This window comes from Leptinotarsa decemlineata, unplaced genomic scaffold, assembly GCF_025532065.1.
Source record: "Leptinotarsa decemlineata unplaced genomic scaffold, Ldec_3_MD MMD2_tig00026282_RagTag_RagTag, whole genome shotgun sequence".
Classification (NCBI taxonomy): domain Eukaryota; kingdom Metazoa; phylum Arthropoda; class Insecta; order Coleoptera; family Chrysomelidae; genus Leptinotarsa; species Leptinotarsa decemlineata.
The window spans coordinates 6,175,919-6,198,468 of record NW_027412668.1 but is presented as its reverse complement, the minus strand read 5'-3'; the positions used below and the strand labels follow the sequence as shown (position 1 = coordinate 6,198,468).

The 22,550-nt window shown below is 36.9% G+C and overlaps 1 protein-coding gene across 6 annotated transcripts in view; it reads left to right on the top strand.

The window, feature by feature from the left end:
* rhea (Talin_middle and talin-RS domain-containing protein rhea) overlaps positions 1-22,550 on the top strand; it is a 113,640-nt gene that overhangs the window by 78,522 nt on the left and 12,568 nt on the right. For 5 of the 6 annotated variants that reach the window (XM_074179712.1, XM_074179713.1, XM_074179714.1 and 2 more), the window contains 21 exons: positions 1,322-1,825; positions 4,577-4,665; positions 4,780-4,868; positions 7,407-7,682; positions 7,736-7,927; positions 9,088-9,420; positions 9,478-9,613; positions 9,669-9,830; positions 9,950-10,439; positions 10,493-10,779; positions 10,830-11,171; positions 11,299-11,538; positions 11,591-12,033; positions 12,515-12,875; positions 12,930-13,185; positions 13,246-13,472; positions 13,527-13,705; positions 13,763-14,161; positions 16,935-17,349; positions 18,254-18,444; positions 19,810-19,926. In XM_074179712.1, coding sequence (XP_074035813.1) covers positions 1,322-1,825; positions 4,577-4,665; positions 4,780-4,868; positions 7,407-7,682; positions 7,736-7,927; positions 9,088-9,420; positions 9,478-9,613; positions 9,669-9,830; positions 9,950-10,439; positions 10,493-10,779; positions 10,830-11,171; positions 11,299-11,538; positions 11,591-12,033; positions 12,515-12,875; positions 12,930-13,185; positions 13,246-13,472; positions 13,527-13,705; positions 13,763-14,161; positions 16,935-17,349; positions 18,254-18,444; positions 19,810-19,926 — 5,728 coding nt within the window. Of the gene's footprint in view, positions 1-1,321; positions 1,826-4,576; positions 4,666-4,779; positions 4,869-7,406; positions 7,683-7,735; positions 7,928-9,087; positions 9,421-9,477; positions 9,614-9,668; positions 9,831-9,949; positions 10,440-10,492; positions 10,780-10,829; positions 11,172-11,298; positions 11,539-11,590; positions 12,034-12,514; positions 12,876-12,929; positions 13,186-13,245; positions 13,473-13,526; positions 13,706-13,762; positions 14,162-16,934; positions 17,350-18,253; positions 18,445-19,215; positions 19,581-19,809; positions 19,927-22,550 lie in introns of those variants that run through there. The other variant, XM_074179717.1, reaches the window with a different exon arrangement.

Here is a 22,550-nt window from a genome sequence, read left to right as displayed (position 1 = left end):
ATAACTTTCGTTCTTAACCAAGACGATATAGCAGTTGCTATATTTTGTTTGCTAAACAATTTTAATTTACAAGACGAAAATATATGCTCCTCAGATTTAAAATGTATTTCTGTAGAAGGAGGTAAATTTTTTAAATCGGAGTCTTCTATTTTAGACCCCGTTTGGTATTCGGTTTGTACGAAAAATAAAACACAGGGCCAACAACAAAGTTTTTCTCGTTTAATGGAGCCGGTTAACCAATCGCATTTATCGTACCAACTAATAATAAATCCTCGATTTTGACGATTATGTCGATTATCTGACGCTTTAATTGAAATCAAACTTGTTTGAGGCCTTCCCAGAGTTTTAATAATGTAAAATTGATTATCATGAGACTTAAATTTATTTGTCAGCAACCAATCGACTATATCGTCAGATTTTTTAATTTCGTCCAACTTATCCATAATAATTGGAAAAAAACTTACCTACCGAAAAGTGAAAACACCTTGAAATTGAAAAAAAAAACACTTTAAAAACACATTAAAAATATTACCAAAAAGCACTGCTTTAATACAATACTGCCTGTTTTATACACAAATAACAAATATTATCAAGAAACTAAAACGATTCACCGAAATACTTTTCAGTCCCGGTCCGTCACGGCATCCCGTCCGAATAATTAAATAAAAAACAGACGCAGTCGTACACTAACGGAGACCAACTGGAGGCTAGCCTCCTCTGACGCTATAATTTCTGCAACTGAAATTACAAATCGGGACGTATGTCTCCGGTTGATCGGTCTCGCGGAGCTTGTGTTTTTTAAAACGGTCGGAGGCTTGGCAACGTATGGCATTTATTATTTCGGGTTGATAGTTTATTCGTTATTCGTTCATGGGCGGTGCGTTTGAGGTTTGTTGATGCAGAATACAGTGTGGTACGTACTACGTAGTGAGTGATAGTGTTTTTCGGGCATTATTATGTATTCATATTGAAAATTAATGGTAAAGTAATGATACGCAAACATTTTTAGAAAAAATAATTCTATCAAATACAGATCTCGAGCTTGAGAGTTACAAACAAACATACATACATACATACATAGAGGTGAAGCTAGTATAAAACTTGTAATAATAAAAAAAGAAAACGAATAGCAGAATTCATCGTTCATTATTCATTTGTAATGGTGACTCTCCAATTGTCAAAAGCCTTATTGATAGATTTTTCTCGACATGATTTTGAATTATTTCTTTTCAATTTCAACTACAAAGTTGTGAAATTGTTATCACCTGAAACACATACAACACGACTCAACTTACCACATGATGAACGGTTTTTCTTTCAGCTTGAAAGAATTCCTGCCCCAATCCTACACGAAAACCAAAGGAATCGAAAAGAAAATCTTCAGTGAACACAAAAAGAACCAAGGCCTCACTGAACTAGACGCCAAAGTGAAGTACACGAAGAAGGCCCGCTCTCTCAGCACGTATGGCGTCACTTTTTTCCTCGTCAAAGAAAAAATGAAGGCGAAAAATAAGCTGGTCCCCAGATTATTGGGCGTAACCAAAGATTCGGTGATGCGTCTCGACGAGAAAACTAAGGAGATACTAGAGACGTGGCCCTTGACGCAGGTCAGGCGTTGGGGGGCAAGTCCGAACACGTTCACTTTGGATTTCGGTGACTATTCCACGTCTTACTACTCCGTACAAACGCCTGATGGGGAGCAGATCCAGCAGATCATCGCCGGGTACATCGATATCATTCTGAAGAAGAAGCAAGCCAAGGATCATTTCGGAATCGATGGCAACGAAGGGTCCACCATGTTCGAAGAAAGTGTTGAGCCTCACAAGTAAGTTTATATCATCGTATTTTGTCTGACACAGTAAGAGTAAGCGAAGTAAAACATTTAATATTGAAAGACGACAACAAAAGTGATCTGAAGCAACATTTCCTTCCCAATTTTTTTTTTTTTTTAGTTATTACTTGAGTAGTACTCTCATCAACTCTACCTTGTGGACTCAACTAGACATAATCTGAAAATAAATTGAATAATATACTCAATAAACGTATAATACAGTCTAATCATGTATCCTTGCGGTCAGAGCAGTAAATTTGAAAGGAGAAATGGCATCTTCACTGACTTATATAAACCTCTGAAAAAACTATTTAGTCAGTTATTCATCACATTTATAAATTTGGCCTGTAGAATGAGATAAATTCGTTTTTAAGAATAATTTATACACTTAGCTTTCTTTACAGATGCTGAAGTTTCAGGAAACAGTCTCTTTTCATTCTCAAAACCTAAAATTCTATCTGTTTTTCTCTAAACTTCAGTAGATTCTCTGTTGATATGTTACTTTTTCAGATTGTGGAAGGATTTGAAGCCAAACAAATTTTAAAAACAATGACTTCCACAAAAAATGTCTTTCAAAGAATGATTTTTGCTCAAATTGCACACACTTTCAATTCCTTCAGAATCATGTTTTCTATTTTGCTATTGAAATTCAACCAGACATTCGAAACATATATAATAAACAGTAACCATCTATCTATTGATGCAGATAGTTTTCCTTTATTTTGAATGTTTTAATATTGATACTTGTTCACAAACAGGATTTGAAGCTTTAATAACTTCTAACTATTATATGTGAGCGCTTTCGATGGCAGACTGTGCTATCTTCTTCATGGCTCTACTTTAACTGAACGTTTTATCTTCTTGTTTATTCTTTTATACAATTAGATTGCCTTAATGAATTTGTTATTGTTGTTGATGGTTCATTAATTAGGGCTTGGGCAGGTATTTGTCCTCACCTTTCTTGGGATATCTCATTAAATTTGCCTGTACTTGGGTTATATCGGGTAATATTCTTTGTGTTGGTGTTTCTCTAGGTTCATGATTTCTAGGAATGTAAATTGTGTTGTGGAGTATATTGAATGTTAGGTCTTGTGTTTTGATTTTTATTTGTTCCTCGCTAAGTGAATTATGACTTTTGAACTCAAAATTCAAATTGAATTTTGAGTATATTGGAGTATATTGAATGTTAGGTCTTGTGTTCTGATTTGTATTTGTTCCTCGATAAGTGAATTATGACTTTTGAACTCAAAATTCAAATTGAATTTTGAAGCTTGAATTCAATTTGAATTCAAAAGTCATAATTCACTTATCGAGGAACAAATACAAATCAGAACACAAGACCTAACATTCAATATACTCCACAAACAATACATATTCCTAGAAACAATGAACACAAAAAAGGATATTACCTGATCTAGCCCAAGTACAGGCAAATTTAATCAAAACACAAACAAGTGTTGATGTTAAAATATTTATTGGATTATCTTAGCGACTGGAGAAATGTATAGTAAAATGGATTAACAGGGTCTCTCAGTCAAAAATCAAAATCAAAATTCTGCTTTACTTTGGCAGGCTTTCGCTTCTAATGGGAAGCTTCTTCAGGAACTAAAATTAATTAAGTTGTGGATTTTTTGCTATTTAATAACACTACAAATCATACTTACAGTAAAAATTAGTGAAAAACAATGAATTCTGTCTGTTTAAAAATCTTTTTTTTTCGTTAAACTAGCTGTCGCCCTAATGGGAAGCTTCTTCAGGAACTAAAATTAATTAAGTTGTGGATTTTTTGCTATTTAATAACACTACAAATCATACTTACAGTAAAAATTAGTGAAAAACAATGAATTCTGTCTGTTTAAAAATCTTTTTTTTTCGTTAAACTAGCTGTCGCCCTCATAAGAACGACAACTCTCAAAAGTTGAGAAACTAGTGCGAGCTAAGGACTAACGGGGTCTTACCTTTTAACGTATGATTCCTAACACGGTTGCGGAATCATCCCAGCTCCAACCAGATAAATTCTCTCGAGAAAAATATCTGGTCGAGGCAGGAATCGAACCCACGTCCTTCCGATCGTGAGCTGGGCGCATTACCACCGCGGTCAATTCCACAATTGAACGTATAAATGGATGAAAAAAAGTTGAACATTCATAGGATTTTTTTGGTTTGACAAATGTCATACCTTCACATTAATATCATTTTTCAATGGTCATGAAGATTTGATAATCTTTAACTCTAAAGACAGAGTTATTGATTGATACGATTTTTATCATCATTATGTTTTTGGTGTAGTTCCAGTAAGTTACTATATTTATTGCTGAGATTATCAATGCCAGTTTTCTTAATCATACAATCAGAAGACTTATTAATTTCAATAATTTCAAGAAAAAGGCGATTGGAATTATTTTTTCTGTATGTAAAACTTTGATATGTAATAGGGGGATCTGAATGTCGATTAGAGGAGAAAATAAACACCTTTTCAATTCAGAAATTAAAACTTTGATGTGAACTAAATATTTTTGTAAGGGTACCATCTTTTGGCAACTTCTGAACAACTACATTCCTGAAACAAAAACACATTTATTACCAAATGACTATCAGTACAGCAAAACTATAGTGTCATGTTCATTCAACCTATTTCTTGCTTACTTGTATTTTCATCTTCAGCCACTCTTCAATGTGGCTTTATTATGTTCATAACTAATAGTTTTTGCACTTTTGATAATTTCAACAATAAAAATTTTTCAGCTATACCATATTGCAGCATAAAACCGATCAAAAGATGATGCCAAACACTGAATCATTGTCAATGCCGGGCATATGGAGACCAGGCGATGGTAAGTTTTCATCAGTCTCAAGTATAGGATATCGTTTTTTTTGTTCATTCTTTTATTTCATGAATGTTTAATTTTTTTTTCATTTCTTCATTTCTTTATTTTCTATAAATTCAGGTGAGAAATCGTTCAGTACGGGTATAATGGGTGGCGCACAAAGTACCACTATAAGTCAACCTGTCAGTGTGGTTCATGTTCCTCCAGCGGTAAGATCATAATTCGTATTATTTTTACTAAAAAGTTTTCAATTCCGCTACTAATCAACATCTCATAAGATAATTTCAGTGGTAAGATTGAAGTCAGAGTTTTTTCGGCCATCTCTTTATTCACACTACCTGTAGGCTTCGGCTGGGCAGTTCAGAAAAAATTTGGATTACGTTTGAAACTGACCACGAAACCTTCAAGCAAAGTCTTGTGAGAATGTGTGACTTTGTCATTAAAACCTTCACTAACCGTATGGAATTTGCTAAGTCAATACTCATAGACATTCAATGATGATAGACATCCAATTTTCATCCAATGGATATATTGATGAGCACTCTATGTACCACCTTGCATATCCATAAGTTATCCTTCGTGATTGTCTATGAGATATCCGTCGATGATGCCCTTCCGCATGGATACCTTATGAACTCTTATATACAGAATATAATTCAATGTCCAGGGTGGTATTAGCCGGAGAAGTAGTTGTTTTCCAGCAGGCATTTACCAGAACGAGAGATGCATATTTATCTCCAAGTAAAATAAATATATTCATCTGCTGTTGTACAATATCTTCATAAGGATATTCATTCCAAGGCAGCTGAAGTATGTTTTATGGACATTTGTAGCAGATATCTATAACTTGACATGAATTGGATATCAGGAATTGCTTGGCTCGTTGATATTCGAAATAAAATAGATCATTCAATAGAATAGAAACATTTTTATGTCAATCGTTTGTACATCTGTCAATTTTGGTTACATGTCTATGTCTTGGACAGGGATGAGAGTAGGTACAGTAAAACACGTTTTCTGTAAATATTTTTGCACTTTAGAGTTCCACACTCCTTCGAGACCAATCAATTGCCAAATGCGATTATTGTAAATATTTCATTCACGAGTTATTGCATGTAGTAATATAATTTACGAACAAAGATAATCAATCAAGTAACATTTGCTTTTTGATTTTTGAACATTTTCAAAATGTGCATAACACACTAACAAGTAGAGGTTGCTTTCTTAACCTTATTTTCCTAGAGTTGGTTCCCTTCTCACAAAAATGCTAATTTTTTTCGTAGTTTTTTTCTGGAAAGGAAGATGTCTTCCAAAAAAACTGTTCTGTGAGGACATAATTCAAGGAAGTTGCATTGAGATACAAGAAAGATGAATTTTTATCATATATTTCATTACATTGAATTAAACCATGAATATTGAAATTATTTTCATAAACTACACCGTACGATTTGATCTCCACAATCTAATATTTGAACTTCATAAAAGGTACCTACTTGAAGATAATCTACTTGAAGAATATTCCATTTCTTTTTCAAGTGCCTGCAATAGAAACAATCTTCTGAAAGAAAATACTGGTAAAGCTATTTTACAAATATTAAACTTTCAGCTTCTTGCTGTTCCATTCAGTTGATAGTCATTTGGTTAGTATTTCATTTTATTCATAAACATTTGCTCTTTCGGCATCAGCAAAACCTGGATTCCATCTCGGGATTTGATCTCAAACCCTCAAAATCGTTTCAAACCTTGAGGCAGACCGCCCCTGACCGATACGTCGGCCAGCGAATAAACACATGACATCACCGCAAAAGGATTGCAGTCGGCAACCGCCGATTAAACTAGTTGAGTACCGAAACGACTATAGAATTCTATAACGATCGTTACCGATATATAAGGCCGGCTTCTCGTCCCAAGAGGACAGTAGAATTCAGAAAGTAAATCGAGCGGTTAAACAAGAAATTCAAACAGTGGAGATAAATTAAGCGTTAGTTGTTAAGTGTTGTAAATAAATTAGTTTGTGATTAGTGAAACATTGTCGGAAATAAATTTGTTTAAGATAATTCTTTAAATTTGTCACAGTATATTGATTAGATACCTTTTAATTTTATTTTATTAACCATCACGAAGCTGAAACATAGGTGAAGGTATTATGTACTAGAAATATCCCAACCAAGTTCATACACTTGTTTTTTCCTCAGTACTACTTATAACAAGTCGGTTATCAAATTTTGCGGTTTCAGATTCTTTAAAAATAATTAGTATTTTCAATCTACAATTATAGTTACGCCAAAAAACGTATACTGGGGTTTATTGGCCGCGGTCCACATATTTTTATCCCTGACATTCCGTCTACAACTGCAGTAATCATACATGCATCTTATCCTTTGATAATGTTCACCGCAGTTGTGGACGAAACGTTCAGCATAAAAACGCGATATTTGTCAGTTTGAAATATTTGGTACTTTTCAATTTGATTAGTTTCTAAACATTGAATTTGTCTTTACAGAACAGAATTGTTTTTGAGTTTATAATTGATCCTCAAGTTCCAGTGTCAGCATGAGTCTGGGATCAGTTTTTCTCCATTTACCAATTGTGCAAATTAGATAAAAACTCTATCATAAGTAACAATCTTTTAGTAGAAATATTTAATAAGCAAATTAGTGCCATTTGTATATTCAAATATATTGAAGCTTCAAACTGAGTTTGGGTACACGAAATCATTCACTTAACTTTTCGAAATAATATTTCAGTCTACCAATGTTCAACAAACAAAACTGACCTCAATCCTGACCGAACCGCAACGAGGGCTCATATCCACCATTTCCGCCACCCAGACTAGGATAAAAGAGTCCGAAATCGAACTGCAAGGCAAAGTTACCATCCCGGAACTCGGTACCGACCCAGCTGCCAAGAAATGGAAGAAGATGACCCTCGACACTAGGAAGCAGAATGTCGGTTCACAAATAGCTGCAATGAGCGCTGCGACAGCCCAAGTCGTCACACTAACTTCCGGTCCCCAAGACGAGGTAAACTATTTATCATCACCTATGCAAGATTCATTTAATGTTTTTTATGTTAGGTTGACCACACAGCAGTCGGGGCGGCCATTACAACTATTGGAAGCAATTTGCCGGAAATGACGAAGGATGTGAAAATCATTGCAGCGCTTATGGACGATGACAACGTGGGAGAGAAGTTACTAGATGCTACGAGGCAACTGTGTTCTGCGTTCTCTGATCTACTCAGAGTGGCAGAACCTGAATCTAAGGAGGTAAGTTTCTGTATAGATTTTTTTGCTTGGGAGTCGTCTGACTTGCACTGTCAACGAAACCTTTTCCACACTGTGTTTTTTACGAATACATTCGTAAGACTTGATTGATGCTATTACTAGTGGTGTATTATTAAACTATAGACGTTTCACTAGGAAATAGTTTCTGAAGACAGTTGGACTGACTAGACGTAAGGATTTATTAGTAAAATTTCAAAATTCAACCTGAGTATATCAATATTTCGAATTGTTCTTTATATAATGTAAAAGTATATCCGAAAATCAGTCCTTAATTTGAATGATTACAATGAAAAACCGACAATGAATACGAATAAAATTGTCGCCAAAAATAACCAGCGAGATTTACTACATTATGTATTCATCCTAAGAATATCTATGAATAGATACATCAGTTTGTTCTCTGTGGGGTTTATAAAAGTATGCGATAATCATTAAATACCGGTTTATTACATTTCTGAAAACCTACGTTTAGAACACCTTTAAACTTATCAACGATGTTAAAAGTAACTTGGATGTTTGTACTGTTAAAAACTGCTGTTTATTCATCTTTAGGGACTACTGCAAAACCATAGTTTTAATTAATGCAGTCACGAATTGTGCTATTGACTGTTTACTAAATTAAAAAGTTATAAACAGACCAATTTATCACAAAATGACGTGTCCCACGTTGGGCGCCGAATTGGGTGCAAGAGTTTCCACAATTTCGTGACGCCGCCGTTTTTTCAATTTGATAAATGAGAAAAAATGTTTTCAACGGTGAGGAATTGGTAGAGTGTCAAAAGCAGAAAAAAATGTATTCATTTGAAGTTCAAGAAAAGTTATGGCAAGGTCACTTGATTTGCTCTTATTCTCTTGTATGAAGGTGTTGCTGCTCTAGGTCTCTTTGTTTCTCAACACTTTCCAAAACAAGACGATACTAATAGTTTAATATATTTCTCACAATCAAGATTCTGGTTGAAATTACAAATATTTCATTGGATGTATATTCTGATTATAAAGCATTAGAGAAAAAACATTCTGGTTACTCTTTTTTTACAAAATATAGTGATTTAGTTGAAAAAGTAAATCCATATTTTCGAAAATTTGGAGATGTATTAAATACACATAAAACGGAAGATTCCTGAATAAATTTTCTATTTTAGCCGCGCCAAAATCTCTTGAGTGCCGCTTCCCGGGTCGGTGAAGCCAGTACCCAAGTGCTCGCCACCATCTCTGAAGAAACTGTAGAAAGCAAAGAACTTCAAGACATGCTCCTGTCGCTAGCCAAAGCCGTTGCCAATACTACAGCCGCGCTTGTTCTGAAGGCTAAGAACATTTCTTCCACTTGCGAGGATCAGCATGTTCAGAACAGGGTGATAGGAGCAGCGACGCAGTGTGCCTTGGCCACGTCACAGCTGGTTGCCTGCGCTAAGGTAGTGGCCCCGACTTTGCATTCCCCTGCATGTCAGGAGCAACTCAAAACCGCAATAAGAGAGGTGAGTTGAACTGATTGTTTTGAAGTATGACATTTCAATGTGATCTGATACTTATAGGTGGCCAATGCCGTAGAGAATCTAGTTGTTATATGCAATGAATCATGCTCGAATGAAGATTTGAACGGACAGTTGAAAAATGCCGCTGCTGATGTTACCAGGACTCTCAACGATCTATTAAACCACATGAAATTAGGTAATGTGTTATAATCAAGTTGTGGGAAAATTTATTCATAAATCTGTATTTTTAGCTTCAAGACAAAGAGCCCGGGAAACTGTGCAAGAGCACAGCGTTGAAGAAATTTATACTGCTACTGATAAACTCTCTGCAGCATCGGGAGACGCGAACGAAATGGTTCGTCAAGCCAGGCTTCTGGGTCAAGCAACTGCTCAGCTCATTCAGAGCATCAAAGGTGGGTGTTATTATTTCTTCTAAGAGGATAGAGAACATCAGTATGACATGAACTGAAGATTTTTTCTTAATAGAGCAGTTTCTTACATATATTCACATATCTGATGTTGTTTACACTAGGTGAAGCTGAAAAGCTCCCCGACTCGGACATACAGCGTCGTCTTCTGGCTGCCGCAAAAACCCTAGCAGACGCCACCGCTAAGATGGTCGAGGCCGCTCGTCAGTGTGCCAGCAACCCTCACGACGTCAACTACCAAGACATGCTACGACGCACAGCGGAAGACCTTAGAGATGTCACCGTCGTAGCCGCAACTACGCCTGCTCTCCGGGCCAAGCTAGTCGATAGGGTTCAAGTCTGCGCCAGGAAGGCTGTTTCCTCTGCCACTCAGTGCATCACCGCGGCGCAAGCCAGTCATTCTCACAATACGAACATAGCAACTAGAGAGGCGCTTTCGCAAGATACCCAAGAGTTGGCTGAGACGATACCGCTATTGGTGGAGTCTATCAAAGCTAACGGGGAGAATCCCGAGGATACGAACGGCCAGGTTGAGCTTATGTATGTCGCCGAAGTGTTCTTGCATCCTGCGTCTCAAGTCGTGCAATCGTCGAGGTGGGTACTTGTTAGAAACGTTAGAACATTCGTCTATACTGGAATATTTTCAGATCTGTACTGCCCACTTTGACCGACCATCAGATCAGAAGCCAGTTGTCATCAACTAGCCAGAAACTCAATACAGAATTAAGCGAGTTACATAGCGCTATAAGTCGAGCTAAGCCTGCTTGCCAAGGCTTAGGACTGGACGCAGCCAATCAACTGATCGCAGATCTCCAAGAGGAACTCGATGAATTCGAGAGGGCCGTGCAGGCTCACAAAATGCGTCCATTACCAGACGACACACCCGAAAGAGGCGCCCAACAACTGGCAGCCAGTAGCAAACTTGTAAATCAAGGTAAGAAATTAAGTGCTTTTCTTCAAGAAGTCTACAACTTTTTTTCTTAGGGGTCGCCCAATTGTTGAGCGCTGCAGCTCAAGGCAATGAGATGTACACTTCCCAAGCAGCGCGAGATACCGCACACAGTCTCAAGAGCCTCACGGGGGCTGTTCGTACGGTTGTTGCTACAACTGATAATGTAGAAGTTCAAAGGAAGATAATTCATTCCGGTCAAGAATTGCTAGCTCACTCTGCCGAACTGGTAATCGAGGCCCAGAAAAGTCTAAAATCGGTTGGCGTCACTCCCGGACTGCAGAAAGCAGCGAAGAACATTGGGCAGGCTTTGAACGCAACTATTGGATGTCTTCCTGGACAAAGGGATGTCGACACTGCCATTACCAACATTATAGGTATATTTACTTGTCATTAGTTGTTGATATATCAGCGAAATGTATCTATAATAACTCTACTGTGTTGTATTTTATATAATTGTCTGCCGAACTGGGCTTGTCTTCTTAATAAATATCGTTATTACAGAATGGTCGTCGGTAATAAACACCAATAACTTACCGCAAACTGATAAGAGTTTCGGAGAGCTGCAGCAAGAATTAAACTCAGCTGCTGCTAACTTGAACGAGGCCAGCTCTAGTGTTGTTCAATCGGTTTACAACCCTGTTCAGCTGTCTTCGTCTTCAAAGGATTTCGCTGCGGCATACCACGACCTGTTAACGGTATCCGCTGAAATGGCAGGGCAAACCCCCGATACCAGTGTTAGAGGTAGTATTTAACCCCTTCATTCATTCAGAGCTTTCACAAATGGTTTTTTCAGGTGAGATGGTTCATTCTCTCAAAAACGTTTCGACAACTTCTAGCGCGTTGTTGACCACTGCAAAATCCCTCTCCGCTGATCCCAATCTTCCCAATGGTAAAAACCAATTAGCGGCCGCCGCACGTGCCGTAACGGAAAGCATCAATTTCCTCGTCAATATTTGTACTTCCGCCGCACCCGGCCAAAACGAATGCGACAATGCAATCAGGAAAGTCAAGGCCATGCAGTACCTTTTGGACAACCCCACGGAACCGATCAACGAATCTTCTTACTATGAGGCTCTGGATACGGTAATCGAAAAGAGTAAGATGTTAGGAGAGGGGTTGACCGGCATTACCGCAAGTGCAAAAGCATCGGATCACGAGAAATTCGCCGAACACGTGAAGGGTTTCACAAACGCCATCTGCTCCTTGGTTGAGACGTCTGCCCAGACAGCATATTTGGTGAGCAGGATATTTTGCATAAATTTGGGTCCCACGTTGGGCGCCGAGTGATTTTCATCTGTATCATTTATACTTTAGAATAGTATTTTAACATTTCTCGTGACTTCATAGGTGATAAATGGCACTAAGTTAGACGATTCATTCAGCTATTCTGGATTGAAATATAATATTTGATAGAATATTTTAAAATATTTCACTTATCCAATTTACTACTGATCTCTTTGTCTTTTCGACTCACTTCTATTGCCTCTCTGTCTTCTTTATAGATTTTAATGAGATTCAAAAATTTCTCTTATCTCTTCAACTCTCTTTAGTTTCTTCTCCCTATGTCGAATATTTTTTCTTTTCACACTGCTCTTCCATCTTGGATTTCTAGCAATGCAATGGATATGTAAACTAGTTGACTCCTAAATTTGTAACAATAGAATTTTGCTGAATATGAAGTTAAGTAGTAACACAGATGATTAAAATCCTCTTTCAGATTGGTGTATCAGATCCATCTAGCATTGCCGGGCGTCCTGGGCTAGTAGACCAAGCGCAGTTCGCCAGAGCTTCACAGGCCATACAGCAAGGCTGCGCTGCTCTTTCATCATCGGTAAGTCCCCAGAAACAGGTTCTGGAAGCTGCCACCCTCATAGCTAAACACACTAGCGCTCTCTGCAACTCATGCAGGGTAGCCAGTTCTAAAACGTCGAATCCTGTTGCTAAAAGGCAGTTTGTTCAGAGTGCAAAAGCCGTTGCAAACAGTACTGCTGCTCTTGTAAAAGAGATCAAAGCTCTCGACGCTAATTACTCTGAAGAAAACAGAAGGAGATGCGCTGAAGCGACTAGGCCTTTGTTGGGTAAGCTTTTGCAAGACATCAGCATAAGACAGGGGTACTAATCTTTTCTTCCAGATGCTGTCGAAAATCTGTGCGTTTATGCCAGTTCCAGCGAGTTTGTTTCTATCCCCGCGAAAATATCGCAGCAGGCGCTCCAAGCGCAGAAGCCTATCATTGAGTCAGGGCGCAGACTCATCGATTCATCCTGTGCGGTGATAAACGCAACGAAAAATCTCATCATCATGCCAAAGGATCCGTCTACCTGGCAACAATTCGCTGCGAGTTCTAAGAACGTTTCAGATTCCATGAAACAACTCGTAGTTAACATTCGGTAAGACAAGCTAAACTTTCCTTTGGTCGTTTTTAATCATGTAATGTTCATTTTGTTCAGTAACGAAGCACCAGGAAGGAACGAATGTGAGCAAGCAGCGCAGATTATAACTAATCACCTGAAGTCTTTAGATGCGGCATACATGGATGCGGTTTCTCAGTCTTTGAAGCCGCAGAGATCTACTGCTCTACCGATATACAGTCAACAAGTTGAAAGGTCTGCTGCCGGATTATTGGATACTATCGAACCTTTAAGACATGCTGCAAAGTTCGAAGCTGAGAATATCGGTAAGGTTCGTCAATCTAATGTTGAAGTTTTGGTAATATCTAGCTTGCTTCTAGGTCATGGCATTAATCAACTGATTCAATTCTTCGAGCCTCTTGTTGAGAGTACTATAGGCGCTGCCTCCAATATGACGAATTCCAAACAGCAGGAACAACTTTTAGATCAAGCCAAATCTGTGGCAGAGTCCGCTCTACAACTGGTATATTGCACGAAGGATTGCGGCGGAAATCCTAAGGTTTGTGTAAGATTTTTCGATTTTTCTACAAATTTCTAATTTACCTTTTCTTTGTAGGCCTTGAACATCCACCCTGAAATCGACGAATCAGCAAACTCCACCCGCGATACTCTAAAAGAACTCGTTGCAAACCTCGAAGCCATCTCTACTCAGAGTGGAATCGTATCGGGAGTGGTGGACAACCTGACCCGCGCGATGACTCGTCTAACGGACAATCGGGCTTCGCTTATCATCTCGGATAGCGATCTCGGATTCGTAGATTATCAAACACGCATGGTGGACTGCGCGAAAGCTATAGCCAAGATCGCCGGAGAGATCTCGACCAAAGCTGCGACAGACACTCACAATATAGCTCAACTGTCGGCTAATCTATCGCATAAGTACGCGCAACTATCCAACGATAGCATTGGTGCAGCGGCAGCTGCTACTAATGGCGACGTTGCCATCAAACTAAAGGTAAGTGTCCATTATCCAAACTTTGAATTGTAGATATCAGTGACGGCTCGTGCATTGGAGGCTAAAGTCATAAAGACTATTTAAACACAGGAAACCCCGCCGGAGGCGCGAAAATTTTTTAGGGTACTGCACCTATTCAAAGCAAAATATGTAATATTTGCATAAATGCAAACAAAAATTGTGTATTGCCGAAAATTATACGTATAAAATTGACCATTAAAAAAACAAAAACAAGGCAAAAGGGCTGTCTTTGAGTTATTTATTATAAATGAACTCTTCTCAGTTAATAAATAATACTTTTACTCTTCTAATATAACATTGTTAAAAATTGCTACAAATATTTTATAAGCACAAGTACTCAATTATGCTTATAAAAACAGGTCTTAAAGTAAATTTTATTGTCCAGCAAGAACCAACGGGGAGGTGAGAGTCGTGTCTTGCCATGAAAGGAAAGGAAGGATGGGGTAGGAAGGAAGGTTAAATCTGGTTTGTTTAAGTGAATTCACAAGGCACCCGCAAACTACTTTTAATCGGCGGCCGTTCAAGTTCAATATAGTCCCGCATTTTGAAAGGTGAATTGAAAGGTGTATTTTGTAATTTTGGACAGGAAGGAAAAAAATAAAAAAAGAAACTAAAAGTAAACATAACTTTCGTTCTTAACCAAGACGATATAGCTGTTGCTATATTTTGTTTGCTAAACAATTTTAATTTACAAGACGAAAATATATGCTCCATAGATTTAAAATGTCTTTCTGTAGAACGAGGTAATTTTTTTTTAATCGGAGTATCCTATTTTAGACCACGTTTGGTATTCGGTTTGTACGGAAAATAAAACACAGGGCCAACAAAGTTTTTCTCGTTTAATGGAGCCGGTTAACCAATCGCATTTATCGTACCAACTAATATTAAATCCTCGATTTTGTCGATTATCTGACGCTTTAATTGAAATCAAATTTGGTTGATGCCTTCCCAGAGTTTTAATAATGTAAAATTTATTATAAGATGAAGACTCAAAATTATTTGTCAGCAACCAATCGACTATATCGTCAGATTTTTCAATTTCGTCCAACTTATCCATAATAAATGTAAAAAAAACTTACCAAAAAGTGAAAACCTAAAAACACCTTGAAATTGAAAGAAAACACTTTAAAAACACATTAAAAACACATTAAAAATATTACCAAAAAGCACTGCTATAATACAATAAATACTGCCTGTTTTATACACAAATAACAAATATTATCAAGAAACACTAAAACGATTTACCGAAATATTTTTCAGTCCCGGTCGGTCACGGCATCCCGTCCGAATAATTAAATGAAAAACAAACGCAGTCGTACACTAACGAAGACCAGCTGGAGGCTAGCCTCCTCTAACGCTATAATTTCTGCAAATGTTTTTAAAAAAATCTGTTTTAAAAATCTGTTTTTCCGTTAACCAGCTGTCGCACCCCTACGAACGACAACCCTCAGAAGTCGAAACGTGTGCGAGCTAAGGATTAACGAGGTCTTACCTTTTAACGTGTGATTCCTAACACGGGTTGGACGATATCAAGTGAAGATCGATCTTCAGACTAGGGCTTGAACCACCGACCAACACGGCAGGCAATTCGAGTGAGTGAACAAATCACCCACGCCGAACCGCTTGGCTACCGACCGACCAAGGCCTAAAATTACAAATCGGGACGTATGTCGCTGGTTGAATCAGTCTCGCGGAGCTTGTGTTTTTTAAAAGGGTCGGAGGCTTAGCTCCCTTGCAACGTATGGCATTTATTATTTCGGGTTGATGGTTTATTCGTTATTCGTTCATGGGCGGTGCGTTTGAGGTTTGTTGATGCAAGATACAGTGTGGTACGTACTATGTAGTGAGTGATAGTGTTTTTTCGGGCATATTATGTACTTATATTAAAAATGAATGGTAAAGTAATGGTACCCAAGCATTTTTAGAAAAAAATAATCATAATTACTTGTCAATATCTTTTAATTCATTGCGATGAATAGCCTCAAATTTTATGGGGAGGCTAATCCTCCTTTGCCTCCTCTGACGAACCGCCGCTGGTAGATATCAGGAAGCTATTGTTGTTTCAACACTTTGCGATCGGGGATCAATGTTATTTTTTAATTGTTTTTTGTTATTGACCACAGTATTCACCAATTGATTGAGGCAATTTCAATATATTATTGAATAAATATGATATAATAACTGAAAATGGTGCCACTGTATTAGTAACCCAATAACGTTAAATTTGGTGTCAGCAGTGGGTTAAGTGGCACTGAAGAAATATATAAAGGAATTTATATGTACATCAAAAACAAGAGCTACAACTGGACGATGTGGTAACAGTCACTGCTGAGTTTTTAAAGCAATGAGTATATAACTCATACCGCTAGTAAATAATGTAACAACTAAATTGAAAATGGGAATGAGATCAAAATTACCAAGAAGCAAAACAAAAGTAAAAAATGTAATTTCTTCGGTGACTAGATACAAAACGGAAATAAAAACATGGGTCAGTTTTTACAATCAAATCAACAGATTTACTATTTAGATGGCATGGTGGATGCCACAAGAAGTGGGCGGAAAATTAAACGTACTCGAAATAACAGCACACATCAAGTTTACATATCTTTTTGAAAACAAACTTAACTTTTTGTTTTGAATCAGATTTATTTATATTCATGTACTTTTCAATTAACCACTCGAAAATATTAGAGATATCTGGATACTGATCCTGTAATTTATGATTAACTATGATTCGCAATCTTGTTTGTAGGAAGTCGTCCAACAACTTGGAGGGGCTTGTGTCGAGTTGGTGCAAGCCGGAGGTCAATGTTTGGTCCAAAAGGACGACATTATTCTGCGTGAAGTCGGCGAGTGTTCCCGTAACGTATCTGAAAAAGTCTCCAGAGTTCTGGCAACTCTCCAGTCTGGCTCCAGAGGCACGCAAGCGTGTATCAACGCTGCATCGACGGTTTCCGGTATAATTGGTGATCTGGAAACTACTATCATGTTCGCCACTGCAGGCAATCTGAATCCAGAGAACGAGCAGGAATCGTTTGCGGATCATCGGGAGAATATTTTGAAAACTGCGAAGGCCTTGGTAGAAGATACAAAGACTCTCGTTGCTGGTGCAGCTTCGTCCCAGGAACAACTTGCTGTCGCTGCCCAGAATTCCGTTAAAACGATAGGTAAGGAGTTTTTATTGTTTGAGGGTATCGAAAGTTATCACAGACTGACTTATGATAAAAAATTTATTAAACAATACTGAGTTTTACACTTCTCATAGACTGCTGTTCTGGAAAATATTGTACTTATCGATAATTATGATATTCGAATTGTAAATATCCGGTATTGGCGTCATATGACTGTGAAAAGATAGGACTCATCTCAAATCTTGAGTAGTGCACAAGGTTATCATAAGCTTCTTTGAAATTTTCCTAAGCAAGTACGAGTTGTGTTCAACTCGTAGAGTTACACCTTCCAACATTCTCGATAATTTTTTTTATAAAAATCAACGTTAAATCAAAGAGGTAGAAAGTTATCTGGACATCATAGGATTTGCAGATATGACATCATAGGATTTGTATAGTGTAGACGAAGTCAATTCGAATGGCATAAAAACTAAATAGTTACCGAACGTCGGCAGTTTCTTTGTATGGCATGGGCGGCGTGGTATTCATACGAGGTCTAATCATTATTTTCGTGTGGGAGGTTTTACATGGTATTAACTAGTAAATTCATCAGACCCGGTACATTAGTCTTTTATTTATCTGTTTAGATTGACTTGTCGTAAACTATACTTACAGTATAAGTTGACAAGTAAGTTGACAAAGTAATGAGAACTAAACGATGTGTCACTGCTCCGAACAATTTGTAAAAACAACACTCTATTAGTTGTTTATCAAATTTATCAGTTTTGAAAACAAATATTTGTGTAATATAAAAGGATTGAAGAAAAACTGTCAAATGAAGTAATTCATCATTAATTGGCCTCAAAATCCAACAAATTTCCGACATGCCACGTGTTGTACCATTTGTTAATGTGATTCGTATGTTCTTTCGCACAATCTACACTGTTTTCTTTTGTTTTAGTGGATCTTGCAGAAGTGGTGAAATTCGGAGCAGCAAGTTTGGGCGCCGACAATCCAGATTCGCAGGTTATGTTGATAAATGCTGTGCGAGACGTAGCAAGTGCCCTTGGTGACCTCATCCAAGCTACCAAGGCCGCTAGTGGAAAACCCATAAACGATCCTGCAATGGCCCATCTGAAGGACAGCGCTAAGGTACGCTATTACAAAAGACTTAACATAAGATAGGCTTCTTTTCATTTTGCTGTTATTCCACTAATATTATTATTTTCTTAATAAATGGCTGTTGAACATTGAGTTTTGATTGATTTTGAGCCTGAGAAAGCTGGTGAGAACCAAGTGATGTCAGTTTACAAAGTTTGTGAATGTTTTTAGAGTATAACTAATTTTAAAAGGGAGTTTGGAAAAATCTGGGGTAAGTATTGAATTCACGTTTTGCAGGGGTGAAATGTTTAACCGCTTGAGCCTGAAACATATCAAGGTGGTTTTCGTGACTGAGTATGAAATGTGAAACTGACAAGAGTTTTTGCTGTCATTGTGAGGAGATCAGATGCTTTCAGTAATGGTTTTGAAGATATGTCAAACATGCATGTGCGTTATACTAATTTTGTTGGAAATTTGTTTCAATAAGTGGACTTTAAATAATAAACAAATATTAATATGGCGTGCATGCTGTGGTTTAACAAAATCCATTTTCACATCTAATATGAGGCTCTTCAAAACATGTTATTCTTGAAATTGTTTAAAGTCCACCATACTTGAATTTTATAATGAAAAAACGAGAGCTTTTCAGATGAACTGTAGAATTCTACGTTGAATAGAGAATTCATGAAAGCATAACTAGTTCTCTATAAAACTTCATAAAAATCTGTGTGAATCCATGCTACTCAATGATAGTCTGAAAAGCTCTGTCCAAAACTTACTGGTGGAAATTTTTAACGAGAACATGTTTTGATTGGCCCCTAGGTGACAGATTCAGAAACGGAATGGTGGATTTCCGATCAAGAGGAGGAATTGTTGAGACTTTTGAGTGACAGCAAGGAGAATGTTAACTCTGATTTGCAATCGGATATCGTTCAGTGTTTAGTAACTGCTTCTTAGTAGCTGATATTTATGGCTCTTCCCATGATTATAAAATTATCTAGTCTTCGTGTGATGCTTTGTGCAATTCTAAGTCCTTTTAGAGAATCCTAGGATTGTAGAGTTACTGCAAAGTTAAGAGTTTTTTGTTTGAATGTTTCAAAGCTATATTTTATACTTTACTGTTTGTTCTATTGGAAACTAAATAACTATTTTCCTGAATATTCATAAATAAAACACGTGTGAGTCAAGGGCTGTTTCATTCTTAGGATATCAAAATTTTTCCTCTGATACATTATCATTTGGTATGTATTCTAGTTGTTGTGTTCCACTTTTCGCATAAAATTCTGCTTCGAGTTCGCCAAAACTTCCCCTCTCCTATTCTATGAACAACATAACATTTTTCAGCTGCGTGTTTATCTAAAAGCATGTACGTGACTTTCCCGATATCAAACACTTACAAATGCCAATTTTTTTCAGGTTATGGTCACAAATGTAACGTCTCTACTGAAAACGGTGAAGGCTGTAGAAGACGAACATACAAGGGGCACCAGGGCTTTAGAATCCACCGTAGAAGCTATTGGACAGGAAATGAGAGTGAGTTCACATTTGCTTAAATTGTCTCATAAACTAAATGATGAATCAACTTTTTCCTCACTCCTCAATTGAAAAAGAAACTATTCCTAATGCACATTTCGTCAACCAAGGTCACATTGGTGATCGTCATTTAGAGATGTAACATATTGAAATATGAATGTCTCACAATTCAAATATTTGTCGATGGAATAGAAACAGTGCCTTAATAGTGAGTGCTTAACTCTAGCCTTGAAACGGTTATAACTCAGACCGGTAATGTCTATTGGTATTTTATTGTATAAATGTAAGTTGAGTGAATTTCGAGCTGATAGATCCAGTCTATAAAATTGAGGACTGAGGTGTGCACCCCTTCGAGTAGGGTAATTATGAAAGTCAGCATTTGTAAGGTACTTAGTATTAATGAAAAGAGAAATGAAACTTTCTATGTTTTTTACCACTTTCATATATAATGTTAGGTGGCTGTTAAAAAGACAAATGTATGTTTGTAATACCATACTTTGACTAAGACACATTTTCAGCTGTCTTAGTAGGAACAGTTGTGTAGAAAGTTTTTTGCGCAGACCAGCAACATGTGCTTCCCAAATTAACATGTCATCAATTTTAAACCCCAATAAATCTACATGGTTGCTTCTTCGTTAGTTGTCTAATTGATGATATTATAATTTTCTGTGTCTTATCCCTGGTTAGTTTGAGATAATTTGAAGTGAATCAAGTTTCAGCATCATTATCTGTTCTAGAGCATAGAATAGAATAGAAATGTATTCATCAATCAAAGGTTATACAAGGCATTATACATACACATACATAACACTTATCAGACTAGTCAAGAAAGAAAAGAAGGTAATCTATAAATAAGTTGTTAATCGCAAACAAACCAGAAAAATTGTACATACAATAGTCAGTCTTACAATTATGAGATATCACGAATTATAAAAGTCTTCAACATTATGAAATACTTTTTCAAGAAGAAAGTTTTTCAATTAATTTTTGAATAGAATGTCATTCAGATTCACATCTATCAAATCTCTTATTTTATTGAAACACTTGATACCAATATGCTTAGGTGAATTTTCACAGACTGATAACCTTGAATAGGGTTGTCAAAGTTTTTCTTTATTCCTAGTATTATACATATGAGTGTCTTCATTCCTCATTAGTTCTTTTTGGTTACGTTTTATGTACATAATCAGTTCAAGAATATATAAACATGGAAGGGTTAGTATGTGGAGATTCTTGAATAAAGGTTTACATGTTGTGGTTGGATGAGCATCTCAAATCGTTCTTATTATCCTTTTTTAAGATACAAATGCCCTTTTAAAGTGACAAGACGACCCCCAGAAGATCACGCCATATTGTAGAGTAGACTGTACCATCCCAAAATAACATAGTTTCAAGATGTCTGCTGATACAGTATCTCGCAGATTTTTTATTATATAGCATGTAGTGCTTAGTTTCGAACATACAGTATTTATGTGTGCTTCCCATGTTAGCTTACTATCCAAAGTAACACCTAAGAACTTGATGGTTTCCATGGATTGTATAGATTTACCAGATAAGGTTAAGTATAGTTCATAATTTGGATTCATGTTTTTTGGCAAGAACCGGACATAATTGTTTTTTTTTTATTCAGGCTGAGGCCATTCTCAAAGCTATACCTTTCTATTTCATTAGACGCCTTGTTACTTAAATTTGTTAATTGATCAGAAGTCGTTAATATTTGAGTCTGCTTCTACCGTTGATATATCATCTGCATAGCAAAACGATAAGCTTGGTAGTAAGAAATCAAAAATATCATTAATATATACCACAAAAAGAGTGGTCCCAGTATGGACCCTTGTGGTACACCGTGCAAAATGGATCTACATGTGCTAGAATTTCCAGATGTATAAACAACTTGTTTTCTCCCACGTAAGTAGGTTTTCATTAGCTCTAAAGCTCTGCCACGTATCCCGTAATATTCCAAATTACCAAGTAGGAGCTCACGATTTACACTGTCAAAAGCCTTACTTAGATCACATAGAGTTAGAGCAGACACTAGCCCCTTTTCGATATTCTCTATTATTGTATCAACTTTAGCCATCACAGCTTGGGTTGTCGATTTGTTAGACCTAAATCCAAATTGATTTTTATCAAATACTGAATGAGCATTTAAAAAGGAAATTAAGCGATTTTTAATTAGCATCTCAAAAATTTTACCAAAGATAGGAATGATAGATATGGGTCTATAGTTATCTGGAATATATGGCAACTGTCAACAAACGATTTGTGAATTGGGTAAATGATAGTGCAGCAAATTATAATAATTTCATTTCACTGTCCAAATAAAACTATTTCGCAAACTCTCACTTAATGTTTGATCTCAACTGTACATCATTTTGTCGCCTTCAGAATAGTCCTTATTAAATATTAAGCCATTATGCCAGTGCTTCTCAAACTCGATTTTTGGGATAGCCTTCAGCTCTTTCAGGGTTTTACTTTTAATGTCTTTCATACTTGCAAAACTACAGCCCTTTCTTTATATTTGGAAATAGAAAAAAGTCACACGGAGCCATGTCCAGCGAATGTGGAGGCTGGGGTATCGTTACAGTGTTTCTGTTAAAAAATTCACAAAGAGGCAATGAAGT